Source organism: Manihot esculenta, chromosome 13 (assembly GCF_001659605.2).
Source record: "Manihot esculenta cultivar AM560-2 chromosome 13, M.esculenta_v8, whole genome shotgun sequence".
NCBI classification, from domain to species: Eukaryota; Viridiplantae; Streptophyta; class Magnoliopsida; order Malpighiales; family Euphorbiaceae; genus Manihot; species Manihot esculenta.
In genome coordinates this window covers 1,314,562-1,330,962 of record NC_035173.2, presented here as the reverse complement: position 1 = coordinate 1,330,962, position 16,401 = coordinate 1,314,562, and the positions used below count along the sequence as shown (strand labels likewise).

At 31.7% G+C, this 16,401-nt stretch overlaps 2 protein-coding genes across 9 annotated transcripts in view; both read right to left on the bottom strand.

Annotated features, from left to right (window-relative positions):
* LOC110629667 (MADS-box protein FLOWERING LOCUS C-like) overlaps positions 1-5,961 on the bottom strand; it is a 55,567-nt gene extending 49,606 nt beyond the window's left edge. For all 8 annotated transcript variants that reach the window (XR_002490261.2, XR_002490260.2, XR_006348134.1 and 5 more), the window contains exon 1: positions 5,611-5,961. Coding sequence is in view for 3 of the 8 variants with exons in the window: in XM_021776748.2 (XP_021632440.1) it covers positions 5,611-5,795 (185 nt within the window). In the remaining 5 variants the exon portion in view is untranslated. The remainder of the gene's footprint in view (positions 1-5,610) is intronic.
* Positions 5,962-11,531: 5,570 nt separating this feature from the next.
* LOC122721578 lies at positions 11,532-13,799 on the bottom strand. The gene is made up of 2 exons (XM_043949766.1): positions 13,158-13,799; positions 11,532-13,085 (listed from the first exon to the last, which is right to left on the bottom strand). Exons 1-2 carry the CDS (start codon positions 13,797-13,799, stop codon positions 11,532-11,534), a joined length of 2,196 nt encoding a protein of 731 aa, XP_043805701.1.
* Positions 13,800-16,401: the final 2,602 nt, after the last annotated feature.

Here is a 16,401-nt window from a genome sequence, read left to right as displayed (position 1 = left end):
CTCCAAAGGAAAGTAAAAAAAAAAATAATAAATAATAAATAAAAAAAATACTTAATCCGATTTTTCATTTTCTCTTCTTCACTTTTTCTTTTTCTTCCCCGAAAGCCTCTCCCTCTCGCGTCTCTTTGCATCAACAGGTACACCACTCATGGCGAGGACCACCCAGCCCGATGCCACCGCCGCACTTCATCAACAACACCAACAGCCTCAGCAACTGAATCGCGCATGCCTAGCAGATCCACAACTGCGTCACCCACGCCGGCCGTTGAGCCACCAGCACTATCTTCAGCACCCTCGCTACCGTCCTCTCCGCTGACCGCGACAAAGAGACAGACGCGCTCACAAGTAAAGGGGAAGACCCCTGTTTATGAACTGCCCAGTGATGATGAGGAAGAAGAATGGGAGGTGAAACCCGAGATTCTGAAACAACTCTAGGTGCTATCATTCCACCACGATCGCGCTTATTTTAAACATAGGACAAATCAGTGCCAGCAACCTTAGTAGCACCTCTAGAACCTGATGATCAAACCCGCCTAGCCAGAATTGAGACAAAAATGCATCACATTGATGCAAAATTAAATACCATTCTCTCACACTTAGGGTTACCCATATCCCAACCACCACCAGCTTGAGTTCTCAACAACTTACTCCCAAGGGAAGTCCTCTTTGATTCACTTTTGCTAATTTATTTGTAAACTTCCCCCGTTGCTCGAATTTTTCCACATTGAGGACAATGTGAGGAGTAAATGTGGGGGGAGAGAAGTGATTGGGATAAAAGTGCTTTTTGTGACTGGTTGATGAGTCGATGTACATATATATTTTTGATATTTCTGTTGTGTCTGGAAATTTTTTATGCTCTTTTTGTTGCTTCTGCTAGAGGCTTGCCCAAGCTTGAAAGATTTTTTCTATTTCTCAGCAGTTTCTCAACACTTACACTTGCTGAATTGTTTCTCATATTTTTATTTTTCTAGGTTTTTCTAGTATTATTTTCAGTTTTAAATTTTATTCAAAAAAAATTCATAGAATTCAAGTTCTTATGCCATTTGTATGCTAGTTCAATAAATTCATTATTGTTCATTTTGTTAGTTTTATTTTTAAGCCTTGTTTTGAAAGCTCATGAAATATGGTCCTTATTTAAGTAATTGATAATGAATGGATGTTATTTTAAATGAGTAGCTACTCTTTGTTGAGAATGATTTAAAAGACATTATCTGGACCACATAATTATGTGAAAATTAAAAGGCGTCAAAAAAAAAGAAAAAAAAAGAGCAAAAGCAAAAAATCAGAAATTAATGCACTCTTATGACTCATTCCTCTAATTACTTGATTATTTGGTTACTAATCCGATTGCCCAAGTAGTACGGTACTTAGTGACCCCTTAAGATGATTCCGTATAAAAAAATCGGTGTTTGGGAGAGTATCACCTCTTTGTGGACCGCTTAAAAACTCGCCCTATGCCTTTTAATCTGGTGACTATGAGTGGAGCTAGTATCCACCTGAGCTGAATAATTTAGGGCAAGTGGCTCAGTAACCATTTATTTCACGTTCACTCTATTGGTTTCAGACAAGATATAGTAGGAAGTGTAAAAATAATCCCCCAGATCTTTAAATTTTATTGGTCTAGTCAAGAGTTCTTAAGCTTCTATTCTTTCAAAATGGCAATTTAATATTACATGCATTCTAATATTTTATGTATTTGAAATTGAATTGAGGATCAGGTGTACCAATTATTTATGCTGATAAAAGAGATGCAAAAGTGAAGAAGCTCTTATACTCATTTAGTATCTAAAGCTTCTTGTCGTACGTACAACAGAAAAAGCCGCTATAACTATCATATAATCATCAAATGACCACGCGTATAGTACAGTAAAGTAGTACAAAGATAAAGCATGTATACAAATATCGCAAGGATAAGTCAAACATATTATAAAATAAATTTAGATTTCAAAAGATTTTGTGATAGTTGAAAATTTTATTTGTGAGATTTTTTTGTTGTTATAGATTTGATATTTAAATCTAATATTAAATCTGACCGTTATAATTTTATTATATTATCTCATGATTTTATAACCGCTTACAACGGCTATTTTTTCCATTATAAATAGCATGCATATTTACAAAGAAATACTCTCATTTTCTACTTTATTCATTTTTCTTCTTTATATTGTCTGCTGAGTTACAAATTAGATAAATTCTTATTGTCCTGATCCTGAAAATTAAAATTTCAGAAATAACTTGTTTAATCTCGGGAGATTGCAAAATAAATCCTTAAGGACAATCCAACACGACTCGAGTTTTATTATTCTATCTTATTTTTCCAACAATCTTAAAGATTTAGTCTTATCCTTCAATAGTGGGAGATTCAACGGTGGAAGAAAATCTTATTTTTTAATTATGGGAGAAAATCTTATTTAAAGAAAATAATTAAAATTTTACTCCAGAATCTTGATTATTGAAAAATTGTTGCTGTTAAAAACTGACGGTAGACAATAAAGTCGAGTTTATTATTATTAATATTATTATCAATATTATTATTATTATTTTGTTTTCCTTCAGTCTACCAGAGAGAATAGATATAGATCAACTATTAAAGTAATGAATTAAAAAAATTATGTTAAATCAATCTTTTCTCATTTTGATCTTAGAGCAACGAGCATACTATAATTGACAATATTTTTATGCATTTTTGAACTATTTGAGCATAAATGAAAATAGCAATTTCTCAAAGTTATTTACTATCTTTTTTTCACCAATTGAAATTGGCTATTCCTTGTTTCTGATTTACTAATTTTTTTTATTATTTATTATACATGTTTGATTACGTTTCCATAAACCGAAAGAATAATTTTGTAGATTAATTTTTTTTTCTATGACTTACTAGACTATAATTGTTTTTACATATTTATATTAATTATAGGCTTAAAATTATTTATTTATTTATTATTTTTGCTTTTATTCGTAGTAAGAGCATTATAAAGAAAATGAAAGTAGAATATATATATATATAAAATGAAAAACCCCTTGAATTATGAAAATGACAATAAGTTTGTCTAAATTATTTAAAAGTGTAGGGCATCTTTTTAAAACTATGCTTCCTCACCAAACTAAAAAAAAGAAGGAAATAAATTTTTTATATACTGAATATTTGAATAAGGACATATGAGTGCCTTAGTATCAATATTTTTTCCTTTTTTTTTTCCTTTTTAATCTCATGGTTATTCCTATTAGTTCTAAACTACCAAATTATTTTCTTGGTTAATTGATATACCCGCTTAACTAAGAATCCATGAACCAAATAAATAAATTTTGCAATCTTAATCTTTTTATGACTTGTTGAGCCTTATGATTGACTTGTGGAGCCTCTGCCTTTTCTAATACTATTATTTTGAACGATAAACTTGCATTTATTTATTTTTGTTTTTATTCATAATAACAGTAAGAGTACTGTAATAGAAGAAAATAAAATATATTTTTTAATTGATAAAGATCTATAAATTATGAAAAAATTATAAATTTGAGCTAAAATATTTAAAAGTGTGGGTGTTTTGCTAAAACTATGTCTACGGATTCTTAAAAAAAAAAGTTCTAAATTTAATTGTTTTAGTTTCATTGTATAAAATTTTATTTACAAATTGAATTTTTATTTTTTTAAGATTTAAAATAAAAAGTTTATATGGTACAACTTGAGGGAAGAATAAAATAAAATTTACAAAATTCTTGAATCTTTATATACCTTGAAACAAGTAAAATTTGACCAAATTTTAATTAGGGTCATTATTTTTTCTATTGAAATTGATAAGTACATATTTACAAAGTTTATAAATGATGACTGGATTGTTACTTATTATATGTGGTTATATACTTATATTTAATATAAATTATCATATAGCATATATAAATTTGATATAAAATATATAAAGGGAGCAAATGTGATTTGAGATATTAAAATTGAAATAGTATAATTATATTGCAAGAGCATTAATATTGAGTTTTTTTTAAAGAAATTTAGACATCTCAATATCAAATTAGTGAATACTCCATATAATGTTAATTCTAAAAAAAGAATAGAGATTATATTATTTCTCAATTTAGATATACATATATTATTAGAAAACTGTTGCATTTAATGAAATTTTCAAACTTGATATAGTATAATTGAGTAGATTTACACATAATATAATCATGATTATTCGACTATTTTAATCAAATTTAAAAATTATTGGAGAGGTACTATGAGTTATAGTATTTTATAAAGTAAATGTTCCGGTGATATTAATTGAAATTTAAATTCAAATAAGATAAAATCCAGTATTTAATTAGTGATGCAATTATTTGAAAATCAATTATTATTGTTAAAATCACATGAAGTAAGAGTTTATTGCTCTGAAATTAGATGACAATAAGACTTGAGTGGCTAAAAAGTTTCTTTGCAAATACTATGTTGAGAATAAAATCAATATCATTTGTGTATTGCGATTGCCAAACCGCAATGACTATTATAAAAAATAAAACTTTTAATAGCAAAAATAGACATATTTATCTAAGACATGATAGAGTTGATCGGCCGCTAAGAAATAGAATTATATCAAGGGAAATGGACTTAACCAATCTGAAATTAACAGTGATAGCAACCTAACTTTTGTGACTGAAGATCCCATGAAAAAGGTTCATATGGGTAATAACAAGATATTTGTTAGTTTTGTTAGCACTATTTAACGTTGTCCTTTCCTGTATTGTGAGGAATACTAGACTACATTAACGAGAGATGAGTTAAAAACTCTTAATGATATTCATATCTCTTATAAATGATATATAAATTGTCATATACACTTAATGATATCACCTATATAAATGTGAAAGGAGACCGTTCCTATGAGATTGTAGTATAATCTCTAAATCACTTATAAACTACCATACATCACTTCTATCAATAGTGTGCATGACCTATTAGCACAAAACAGTATTGAACACAGTATTATTAGATTGATGAAATATTAATATACAAAAAAATTTTAATTTAAAGAAATAAAAATTTCATCCAATTACTTTTATATATTAAATCTTATTAATTTAAATTTAATTTATAATTCAAAACAATATATACACTAAATAAATTTAAATTCAAAACAATATATACACTAAATTTTTAAACTTAGCAATACTTGAAAATCATTATAAGATAAATTTAAATTTTAAAAAATTTTATAGATGTCGAATATTTTATGATTAAAATTTTTTAAACATTTAATATTTAAATCTAATATTAAAATTGATTATTCTAATTTTATTATATTATCTTAATTTTTTATAATCAGATTATTTTTATTTTATAAATAGCTTGAAAGATACTATTATTTTTTATTTTCTTCTTTTTTTTATTAGATTACAAATTAAATCCCTAGAAAAAGAGAGAATTAAATAGAACGTTCTGTGTTTGAATTTAATGAAGAAATTTAGATATAAAGCAGTTTTAAAGAAGCAAAAACATCACTTGCTACTACCGCTTTTAGAATCAGAAGCTCATTTTCTAGCGTTTTAAGGCTTAAGATAGTTTTTCTTACAAGTATTTTCCAAGGAAGCAAACAGAAAGTAGAAAAAGAGGAGGCGTACCTGCCGGTGCTACAGAATTCATATAGCTTCCCGCTGTTGGAGAAGACGATAACACCGATTTGAACATCGCAGAGAACGGAGAGTTCGCGAGCCTTTTTTATCAATCCGTTTCGTCTTTTGGAGAAAGTCACTTGACGGCTGCTTTTGTCTTCGATTAGCTTCATCTCCAGCTTCTTCCTCCCCATCTTCGATCAAATTCCGATCTAATTAGCTAGAGGAAAGCAGAATGAAGACACAGGGAAAACGAGAGAAATAGCTGAATAATGGTCTAAAGGCAAATGTATGCCTTGTTGAGACGTGGCACATAGTACTAGTATGCGGCTTGCAAGGCTAGTCGAGAAGTCTCGATAACCAACCATACTTGTTAAAGTAGTGAAAATACTATTTATCACTTTGTCCTTATAGTACTAGTATTTTTTTTTTTTTCCGGACGAAAGTACTAATATTGAATGGACAATATTGTCTCGATCCAATTTATACACTAATTTAATAATAATAATAATAATAATAAAAGAAACATAAACATTTCATTTTGCTATATAAAATTCACACTATTTTCATTTAAGTAATGTGTATATATATATATATATATAAAATAATTATATTTACATTAAAATAATATATTAATAAATAACAACAATTTTAAATACTATTCAAATTAAATTTTTAAATTTTAAAGTAAAAATAATAAAATTATATTTTATTTTTTATTTTTTAATTAATAATTATATTATACTTTTATATTACTATTATTTAATGATATTTAAAAATTATTATTATTTGTTAATAATATAAATATTATATTAATATATATTAAATTATGGACTCTAAAATAAAAATATATATAAATTATTAAAATTTTTTATGTATTTAATCATTTTAATTAATAATTATTTATATTTATTATGTTAATATTTTTCAATAATATTAATAATATTTATTAACAGTATATATATTATTTTAATATAAATTAAATTACATTTTGAAGTGAAAATATATACAGTATAAAATTAAATTTAAGTACTTTATTATTATAACCTTTGAATTAATTTACCGTCTAAAAAAATTATTCAATTTATTATAAATTTAAATTATAACAAATAGATTTTTAATATAAAATTTAAATAAAATTTCATTTATTCGTATTTTGAGTTTCGAATAAATGACTCGTTAATTTGTTTAAAAATTTTATTTTTTTTATTATTCTAAAATGAAAAAAAAAATTGTCAGAAAAGTAATTTTTATTGATTTTTTAATCTTTTAATTAGTAGATTATGTAATTTTATTTTTAGATTTTGTTTAATATAATTGAATTGTAATTATTGAAAAATTAAACTATGCTACTATATTTATTTTGGTTGAATGTTTTATATTTCTTATTTTCGTATACACATTTTTTTTGAAATCATATATAATCATTCATCTTTTAAATAATGAAATATTAGTCGGTTAAAATAATCTGTTTATATTTAACTATCAATTTTTTAATTAAAACCTTATCAAATGTATCGTTCTCTGATAAGATAAATTTAGTATAATTAAATGTTTAGTTAAATTGTATGAGATATTTCAAAAAAAAAAAAGTCTTGTTTAGTCGGAAATATTTAAATTTTTTGAAATTCTTTTAATAAAGTACTAAAATGTTACTCGAATGCTCGGCTTTTTGTTTCTAAATTCGTAGAAAGACTAGACTTGAATTTCAGAGGAAATTAATTTTATTATGTTAAAGAGAATTTAAGGAAAATTGATAATCGAATAAGTGGAATTCCATTTATCTTTAATTAAATAAAGCTTAAAATTAAATAATTAAATTTTGAAAATTTTATTATTTAATTTTTATATTATAAAGAAATTTATTATTTAATTTATCTATTTTTAAAAATATATTAAAATATTTTTAACAATTTAAAAAATCTATTAATTAATCTTCTAATAATTTTACTCTTTCAATATTGTAAAAAGAATTTAAAGTGTTTTTAATATAAAAAATTCATTTATAAATTTTTTTTTTATAAATTTGAATGATTAATCAATAAAATTTTTAAAATTATAAAAATTAATTAATAAAATATTTAAATGTTAAAAATAAAAAAAACTATTTAATAATTTTTTTAAAGTATTAATAACTTTTTAATGATTTTTTAAAATTAAAAATTAATTAATGAGTTTTTTAATAATATAAAAATTAAATAATAATTTTTTAAAAAATATTTTTATTTAAAATAAAATATATTTAAAAACTGTTAAATATAATCTTTGCAAAATAATTTATTTAAATAGGAGAGTATAAAGGGTAGGCATTTTTTTTTTTTCTTTAAGCAGCAAGAAATGGGAAATGGGGTCATTACTAAAAATAGAAAGCTAAAACCAAAACTAAACAAGGAGACTACACTTTCTGTCGCAAAACACAAGGAGCCAAGAACGGGGTCGGTGGACACGCTTGTCCTTCTTCAATTGCAGTTGCAGAGCATTGTTGTTTTCACTTCTACCACTCACTCCTCCGTCCCTACTACTCTGCATCTCTTTCTTTGCGTGTGGGCGCCCACCAAAAGTATCGGCTAAACGAAGCGGAAATAGCACAAACGAGTTCCCAATTGTCGGTTTCCTTTATGGTATTAAAATCCACCGACAGCTAATCAATTATTTCAATCTTTCTTTCTTTCTTTTTTTTTTAAAAACAATAGAGCGCTTATTTTATTAATTTAGGCCATGAAAACTCCGATTTATCAGTTTCCAGTAAAAATTTAATAGTAACAGAAGGCAATTGATGAATTTTTAAATTAAAATCATCACCAACAGTTAAACTAGCCAAACGTTACCGCATTTGCTTTTCTATAAATTTTTACCATCTTGACTTTCCAGCTTCTATTGATAAGATCACGGCAATTTCTTACCAAATTAGCAATTCTAAAAACTACTGCACCTCTACCTGCAAGTAAATCTAACGCGAGTTGAGAATCCATTTAAACTTCAATCTTCTTCTACCCTGAATCTCATGCTAATACTAAAGCATAATATATTCTCCATAGCTCAGTTTTCATTGCTCCACAATTGCCCAAAAACCGTTGAAAACCCAAAAGTCATCTACCTTCATTGTTTCGAAAACAACCTACACAACTTGCCCTTCCTGCCGATAACAATGCACTATCATTAGAATTCTTACACGCACACAAATTTTAAAAACAAAATTAGACTGTTATAAAAAATATAATAATTTTAATTAAATTTTTAATTTTATTTACTGTATATATATATATATTTCATAATTGATATAGAATTTTGAATAACCATTTATAGAATTTATTATTTCTTTAAACTATTAGTTAATTACTTAACATATTAAAATATAAATTTTATAAAAAGAAGTGATAGAATTAAAAATATTATTATTTTTTTAAAATTATTATTATTCAATATTTTATTATAATAAAGATTGCATTTGAGCGGTTGAGCGGTATAATAAGAATTGTATTTAAACAATGACAGTGATAGTGGTACTTTATTTCTTATAAATAGCGATGATAGATTTCATGTGTTTGAATTAATTTGAATTATAATTATTTTTCTGATTTAATTTGTTTATCTTGATATGGATTAGATGATAATAGATTTTTATGTATTTTTACCTCTTATAATATTGAAAAATGCAATAATAGTAATTTAAATAAAAAGTTATTAAACATTTAAGATTAAGCAATTTAGAAAAGCTATTTTTATTATCCATTAAATATTTTATCATATATTCATTTTAAATAAAATATTTTATCTTGCTCTACCAGAAAAGCCTTACCTTTTAACTCACAGTAGCGTAAGGAGGCACATCATTTTGCATAGCCACAAATTACAATGAGTGTTAGATTCCGCACGTGCATGACTTTAAACGGACAACAACATATGAAAGCTCGTTATTACATGAATGTTCTAGTGTTTGTGTTTTTCCAAACCTATCATTATCTCAATTGATTTTTTTATTATATGATTTGGCCCAAAAATAATTTTTTATTATATGAAATGTTTATATAATTATTTTTTTATGAATTTCATTTAACACATTACTGTAACACTCGAAATTTCATGTTGAGTCGGCGAATCACTGTTAAAAGCGACGTCATAAGTTATAAAAGAATAAATGTAATGAAAAAAATATTATTTAATTTTATAATAAAAAATTCATCAATTAATAAATATTAAAAAAATTTATTAAAATATTTTTCAAATTTTAAAATTAATTAAACATTTTATTCATTTAATTATTAAATATTAAAAAAATATAAAATATTTTTAATATAAAATAATTAATTAATAATTTTTAATATATCTTTGGAATTATAAAATTAATTAAATGAGTTTTTTTATATTATAATAATTAAAAATAATATTTAACAGTTAAAATTAAAAAAAATTAATTAATTATTTTTATTTTTTAAAAATAAAATAAAAATAATTAATAAATTTTTATATTATAAAGTTTAAATAATAATTTTTTTTAATTATTCCAGAAATAAATTATTGAGTTGCGTAATCAAGAGGTGTGCGTGAAATTTGACATAATTTAAAAAATTAATTTAATCTTTCTAAATATTATTTTTTAAAACACATTTCAACTAATTTTAGATATAGAGTAATAATATATTTACTGTACCCTACATTCCGCTCAATGAATTGGCCGAAAATGTATGTGTGGAAGTAAGAGCTCCTCACTCCAAGACGGAGTTGAATGTCACGGACTAAGTGTTTCAATACCCGAAACTCACTTAAACCGTGCGGCACTTAGCTCCCCTAACTAAGTTCAGCCTTACTCCTTGCTCAAAATAAGAGCAGTTGGGTGATTGTGGCAACGGAAGCTTAGTTGTGTGAGAAAAATATTGGCTAAGCTTAAAGGAGAATGATGATGGAAGGAAGAAATTTGTATTGTTCAAAGAAAGCTTTACAAGGCTTTGTACACTCTTTGGTATCTCACTTGCTCACTTTCTCACCTCTTCTGTACAAATGAACTCCCTAAGTGGCTATTTATAGGCATCCCACCTCCTTAATGTGGAGTGGAGATGCATTCTCCAACATGTGGCTATAATTCACTCTCTAAAACTTTCAGGGACTTAAATATAATTTCACACCCTGGAGAGTATTCTGGACATGAGACTGAGTTGCCTGTGGGACCCACTTGGCTGGGTTGAATCTGCTGGCCAACCAAATTCTGGAAGGTTCTGGGCTGTTCTGGCCAATTCTGGGCTGTTCTGGCCAATTCTAGGGGCTGCTGGCTGTCTCTGGCCAATTCTGGGTGATTCCAGAATTTTCGTTGGCTAACCACAACTTCCTGAAAATTTCCTCCGCTGGCCAACCAGGACGTTCTGGCCCGTTCCCGCGCACCCCAGATGCCTCTGGAAGCTTTGGGCGCCGTTCAGCCCGTTCTGCCAATTGGACCTCGTCTGGCATGGATCCGTAGGCCAACCAGTCTTCCGTAGGCCAACCGTATCCGTAGGCCAACCAGCTCCGTAGGCCAACCGTATCCGTAGGCCAACCAGCTCCGTTGGCCAACCGTATCCGTAGGCCAACCAGCTCCGTTGGCCAACCGTATCCGTAGGCCAACCAGCTTCCGCAGGCCTACCAGTGATTGCCCCGCCTACACTTCCTGCGCGCGCCAGCCTTCCGCGCACCACAGCCCAGCGCTGTCCCAGCGCCCGCAGCACTGCTGCTCATCCCATAGGCCTACCACGCATCCCGCAGGCCCAGTTGGCAGTGGCCCTTCTCCCGTAGGCCAACCACGCATCTGCCAACTACCCGTTGGCCAGCCAACTACCTGCCCCGCAGCTGCTGCCACCAGTCGCCCCTTGGCACTCCATAGGGCTGTCCCGCTATTCTTCCTTCACAAAATTCTTTGGATTTTAGGGAGGCATGGGAAGAGTCGTGACATTCTCCCCCAACTATTCTCGTGACGCCTTCGTCGCGTCTCCTCGAAGTCGCACCTTAGACCTCCGTGGTCTACTCTCCCATGGTGCAGATGGAGAACGTCCCTCAGTTTTCACCTCCCTTGGAGAATCACCATCACCTCTATGACTCTCCACACAAGTCCTTACAAACCACTTAACATCCATCGCCATGTGATGCCAATAAAACTCACGTCCAAGCCTTGCCATCATCTTCCTTACACTTGGACGGCCACGAATCATGAAGTCATGACACCACCTCATGACTTCCTCTCGCAACTTGCCCCATCTAGGCACAAAGATGCTGCCACGCCTCGTCTTAATGAGCCCATCATCAACCACAAATTTCCTTGTTACCCCGTTGCGAGCCAACTTCACCAATTGCTTGGCTTGCCCATCACGCATCGTTGCCTCCTTGATGCGCCTCAACAAGGAAGACTTTGGACCCATCGCGTCGACAGTCATCTTCACTCTCTTCTTCATCTCATCATGCCCTTTACTTCTTCTTGGTGGCAATGTCTCCTTGGGCAGCTCCTTTGGACTTACCACTTGTAGACTAGAGAGTGTGCTAGTGGCACCCTTCCCTCTTGCCAAGTTTATGGCCTTCAAGGTACTCCCATCAGGTAAGCACATATCATTGGCATAGGGGAGAAGAACTGCCTTCACCTTATCCATAAAATCCATGCCTAGCACACAAGAGTGATCATCCAAATTAATAATGTAGAAGTCCAAAGTTCCAGTCCACTCACCTATTTTTACTTGGACATTCCTCGCAACTCCATATGTTGGGGTTGGAGAGGAGTTGACAACCTTCAACCAACCCTCATCACCATCAAAAGGAACTCCAAGCTTCTTGGCCACATCGAGCTTCATAAAGTTGTGTGAAGCTCCAGTGTCCACCAAAGCATGAATGGACTGCCCCTTTACCTCCATTGGAGCAAACAAGCGTCCCTTGCGCTCACTTGCCACCTCCTTAGGCTTGACATCGATGGCAGCTAATTGTAAGGCACCCATGCACATACCTTCCCCTTGCTGCTTGCTTGCTTCCTTTTCTTCCACTAAGGAAGACAAGACCTTGCGCTTTGGACATTCCCTCACCATATGCGGTCCATCGCACAAGAAGCACTTTGGTAGAGGCTTCTCCCTTTCACCTTCGGGCTTCCTCCATCCCTTGGACAATCCCTCCTTAGGTCTCCACGGTTTTGCACTTCCCTCCTTACTTTCATGGACGTCGCCACTACTCTTGACCTTCACTTGCTCCACTCCTTTGCCTTTGTCCCCTTTTTGATACTTAGTCAAGGACTCAGCAATAGAAATGGCAGTGGCTAGATCTTGGGCTCCACGCCTTTCAATCTCAAGCCTTGCCCAATGTTGTAACCCATCCATAAAAGCAAAGAGTGCTTCACTATCAGGATAGCCAGGGATTTCGAGAATTACCTCGGTGAACTCCTTCACATAGTCTCGAATCGTCCCTCGTTGAGTAAGCCTCCTTAGCCTTGCTCGTGCCTCGTGAGCAGCATTCACAGGGTAGAATTGCTTCTTTAATTCTCTCTTGAAATCGTCCCACGTCTCTCATTTGCAAGTGCCCTTCTCGATGTCGGCTTCCCTCCTTCGCCACCAAACCATAGCGGTGTCAGCCAAATACAGTGGGGCATGATCAATCTTCCTTGCATCTTCCACAATTCCTAGGGCCTTGAAATACTGCTCCAAGCTCCATAGGAAATTGTCGATCTCCTTTGCATTACGCGTCCCCTTGAACGCTTGGGGCTTTGGCACCTCCACTCGTGCCATAAGAGCTCCCGAAGTGGATGGTGTGGCTGCCATACCACCTTGGACTATCACGGAACGCAACAATGCCAATTTCTCCTTGAGCTCCTTCATCCTCCCCATCATCCTATCCATTTCCGCCCTTAGGAAATGGTTCTCCTCTTTAATGGCAGCATTCTCCTCTGAATGGGCGTGCCTAAGTGACCCCATCTCACTCGCTAGCTTGTCAACAGCGGAGTCGAGGGCACCTTGCATCTCCTCTCGGAACTCTTCCATCCCATTGCCAAGTTCCTCGATGTGGGTATCAACCTCCTCGAACTTCTCCTCCTCCTCGATCAAGACTAGCTCCACCTTCACAAGACGGGTCTCCAAATCACCGAGCTCCTCCCTAGCTCGTGTAGGCTCCCTCGATTTGCCCCTTCCTTTCCTTTTACCGCCGCCTTGCTCCTCCACCATAGGAGCAACTCCCCCAGCAATCACCTCACTTGGATTGGACATCTTTTACCCAATCAAGCAAACCAACGCTCTGATACCACTTGTCACGGACTAAGTGTTTCAATACCTGAAATTCACTTAAACCGTGCGACACTTAGCTCCCCTAACTAAGTTCAGCCTTACTCCTTGCTCAAAATAAGAGCCGTTGGGTGATTGTGGCAACGGAAGCTTAGTTGTGTGAGAAAAGTGTTGGCTAAGCTTAAAGGAGAATGATGATGGAAGGAAGAAATTTGTATTGCTCAAAGAAAGCTTTACAAGGCTTTGTACACTCTTTGGTATCTCACTTGCTCACTTTCTCACCTCTTCTGTACAAATGAACTCCCTAAGTGGCTATTTATAGGTATCCCACCTCCTTAATGTGTGGTGGAGATGCATTCTCCAACATGTGGCTATAATTCACTCTCTAAAACTTTCAGGGACTTAAATGTAATTTCACACCCTGGAGAGTATTCTGGACATGGGGGCTGAGTTGCCTGTGGGACCCACTTGGCTGGGTTGAATCTGCTGGCCAACCAAATTCTGGAAGGTTCTGGGCTGTTCTGGCCAGTTCTGGGGGTTGCTGGCTGTCTCTGGCCAATTCTGGGTGATTCTAGAATTTTCGTTGGCCAACCACAACTTCCTGGAAATTTCTTCCGCTGGCCAACCAAGACGTTCTGGCCCGTTCCCACGCACCCCAGACGCCTCTGGAAGCTTCGGGCGCCTTTCAGCCCGTTCTGCCGATTGGACCTCGTCTAGCATGGATCCGTAGGCCAACCAGTCTTCCGTAGGCCAACCATATCCGTAGGCCAACCAGCTTCCGCAGGCCTACCAGTGATTGCCCCGCCTACACTTCCTGCGCGCCAGCCTTCCGCGCACCACAGCCCAGCGCCCGCAGCACTGCTGCTTGTCCCATAGGCCTACCACGCATCTCGCAGGCCCAGTTGGCAGTGGCCCTTCTCCCGTAGGCCAACCACGCATCTGCCAACTGCCCGTTGGCCAGCCAACTGCCTGTCCCGCAGCTGCTGCCACCAGTCGCCCCTTGGCACTCCATAGGGCTGTCCCGCTATTCTTCCTTCACAAAATTCTTTGGATTTTAGGGAGGCATGAGAAGAGTCGTGACATGAAGCTTGAAGGGAGAACCTCCAAGATTTTTTTTTTAATATATTTTATTTAAAAAATTCATAAATAAATAAAAAAAATTTAACAGCTATATATATATATATATATAATTAAATTAGTGAATCACATTAAATTTATATATTAATTTTTTAATATTTATTTTTTAAATTATGTAATTATTTAATTTTTAATAATTAATTATTATTTAATCTCAATTATTAGTTAAATAGTTTTTTAAAATTTATTATTAAAAATATTTTAAAACTAGTTTATATGCATTGAAAATAAAGTTTGTTATTTCTAAGTGTATTATATTTTACATTAATTTCAAATTTAAAATTTAAAAAAATGTTAAATCTCAATTTAATTGACCTTTTAATCAATTTTCATGTTTAAAATTTTAAATGAAATAATTTAATTTTTTTTGGATTTTAAATTTCATATAAAAAATTGTATATGATTAAGTAAGAATTAATTTAACTTTTTTATGAATGATTATTTCCAAATTAATTTAACTTTTTTATGAATGATGTATAAAGAGTAAAACATAAAGAGAAAGTTGGAGACCGATAATCACTTATTCATAAAATCAGTATTTTTAAAATCAAATAGCAGGCAGAAAAAGGAAGAGCTCTCGTTTTTATGCACATAATCTTTTAAAACCTTAAATTGGTATGTTTAGTTAATTCAATAAATTTTTTTCATTATTTTATAAAATAAAAAAAGAAACTCTTATTTTGTCAAACTGATTCAAATAATTTTTAAACTCACTTTTCATTTATCTCAAAATGGTTAATTCAAATTATTTAGTATCGAATAATATTTTAGAGACTTCACCTATTTCACACGGTGACCCTCTCTCCACAATTCAGATTGCTCTGATATCAATTAAAATAATATGGTCTAAACTGACCCAAATAACTTTTGAATCTACTTTTGTACTAGTTATTATATAATTTTTGGATGTTTTATTTAAATGATCATAAGATTTCTCCATCATTTTTATCATTTTTTAAGTGATTTTTCAATTATATTTTCTGATTAATACAATGACTTACAACGATCTAGTCCATCAAAATCAATAATACTTCATAAGTTTCATTTTGATATTTATTTTACATAAAAATTTGTAACTACAGGAGCAAATGAGGAGGCATGGCCCCTCAAAATTAATAATAATGTTAGTTTAATCAGTTCCTAAATGATTTATATTGTTTTACCATGATGTAAGTAATATATAGAATATTAAAAGCTTTTATTTATCATTATGTCTTAAAATTTTATAACATGAGCATACTCTTATCTTTTTAATATAATAAATGTATACTTATTTTTATTTTTTTACATATAATTTTGACTTAAGAAAAAATGTGAAACTCTTTTTATGTATTCAATTAAAATCAGGTGATTTTTGTTCAGCCACTCTCATATTATTGTTACTCAACATCTTATGAATATTAAAATGAAATTTTGGAGGTGGCCACCATATGAAATTTAGATTCATGTG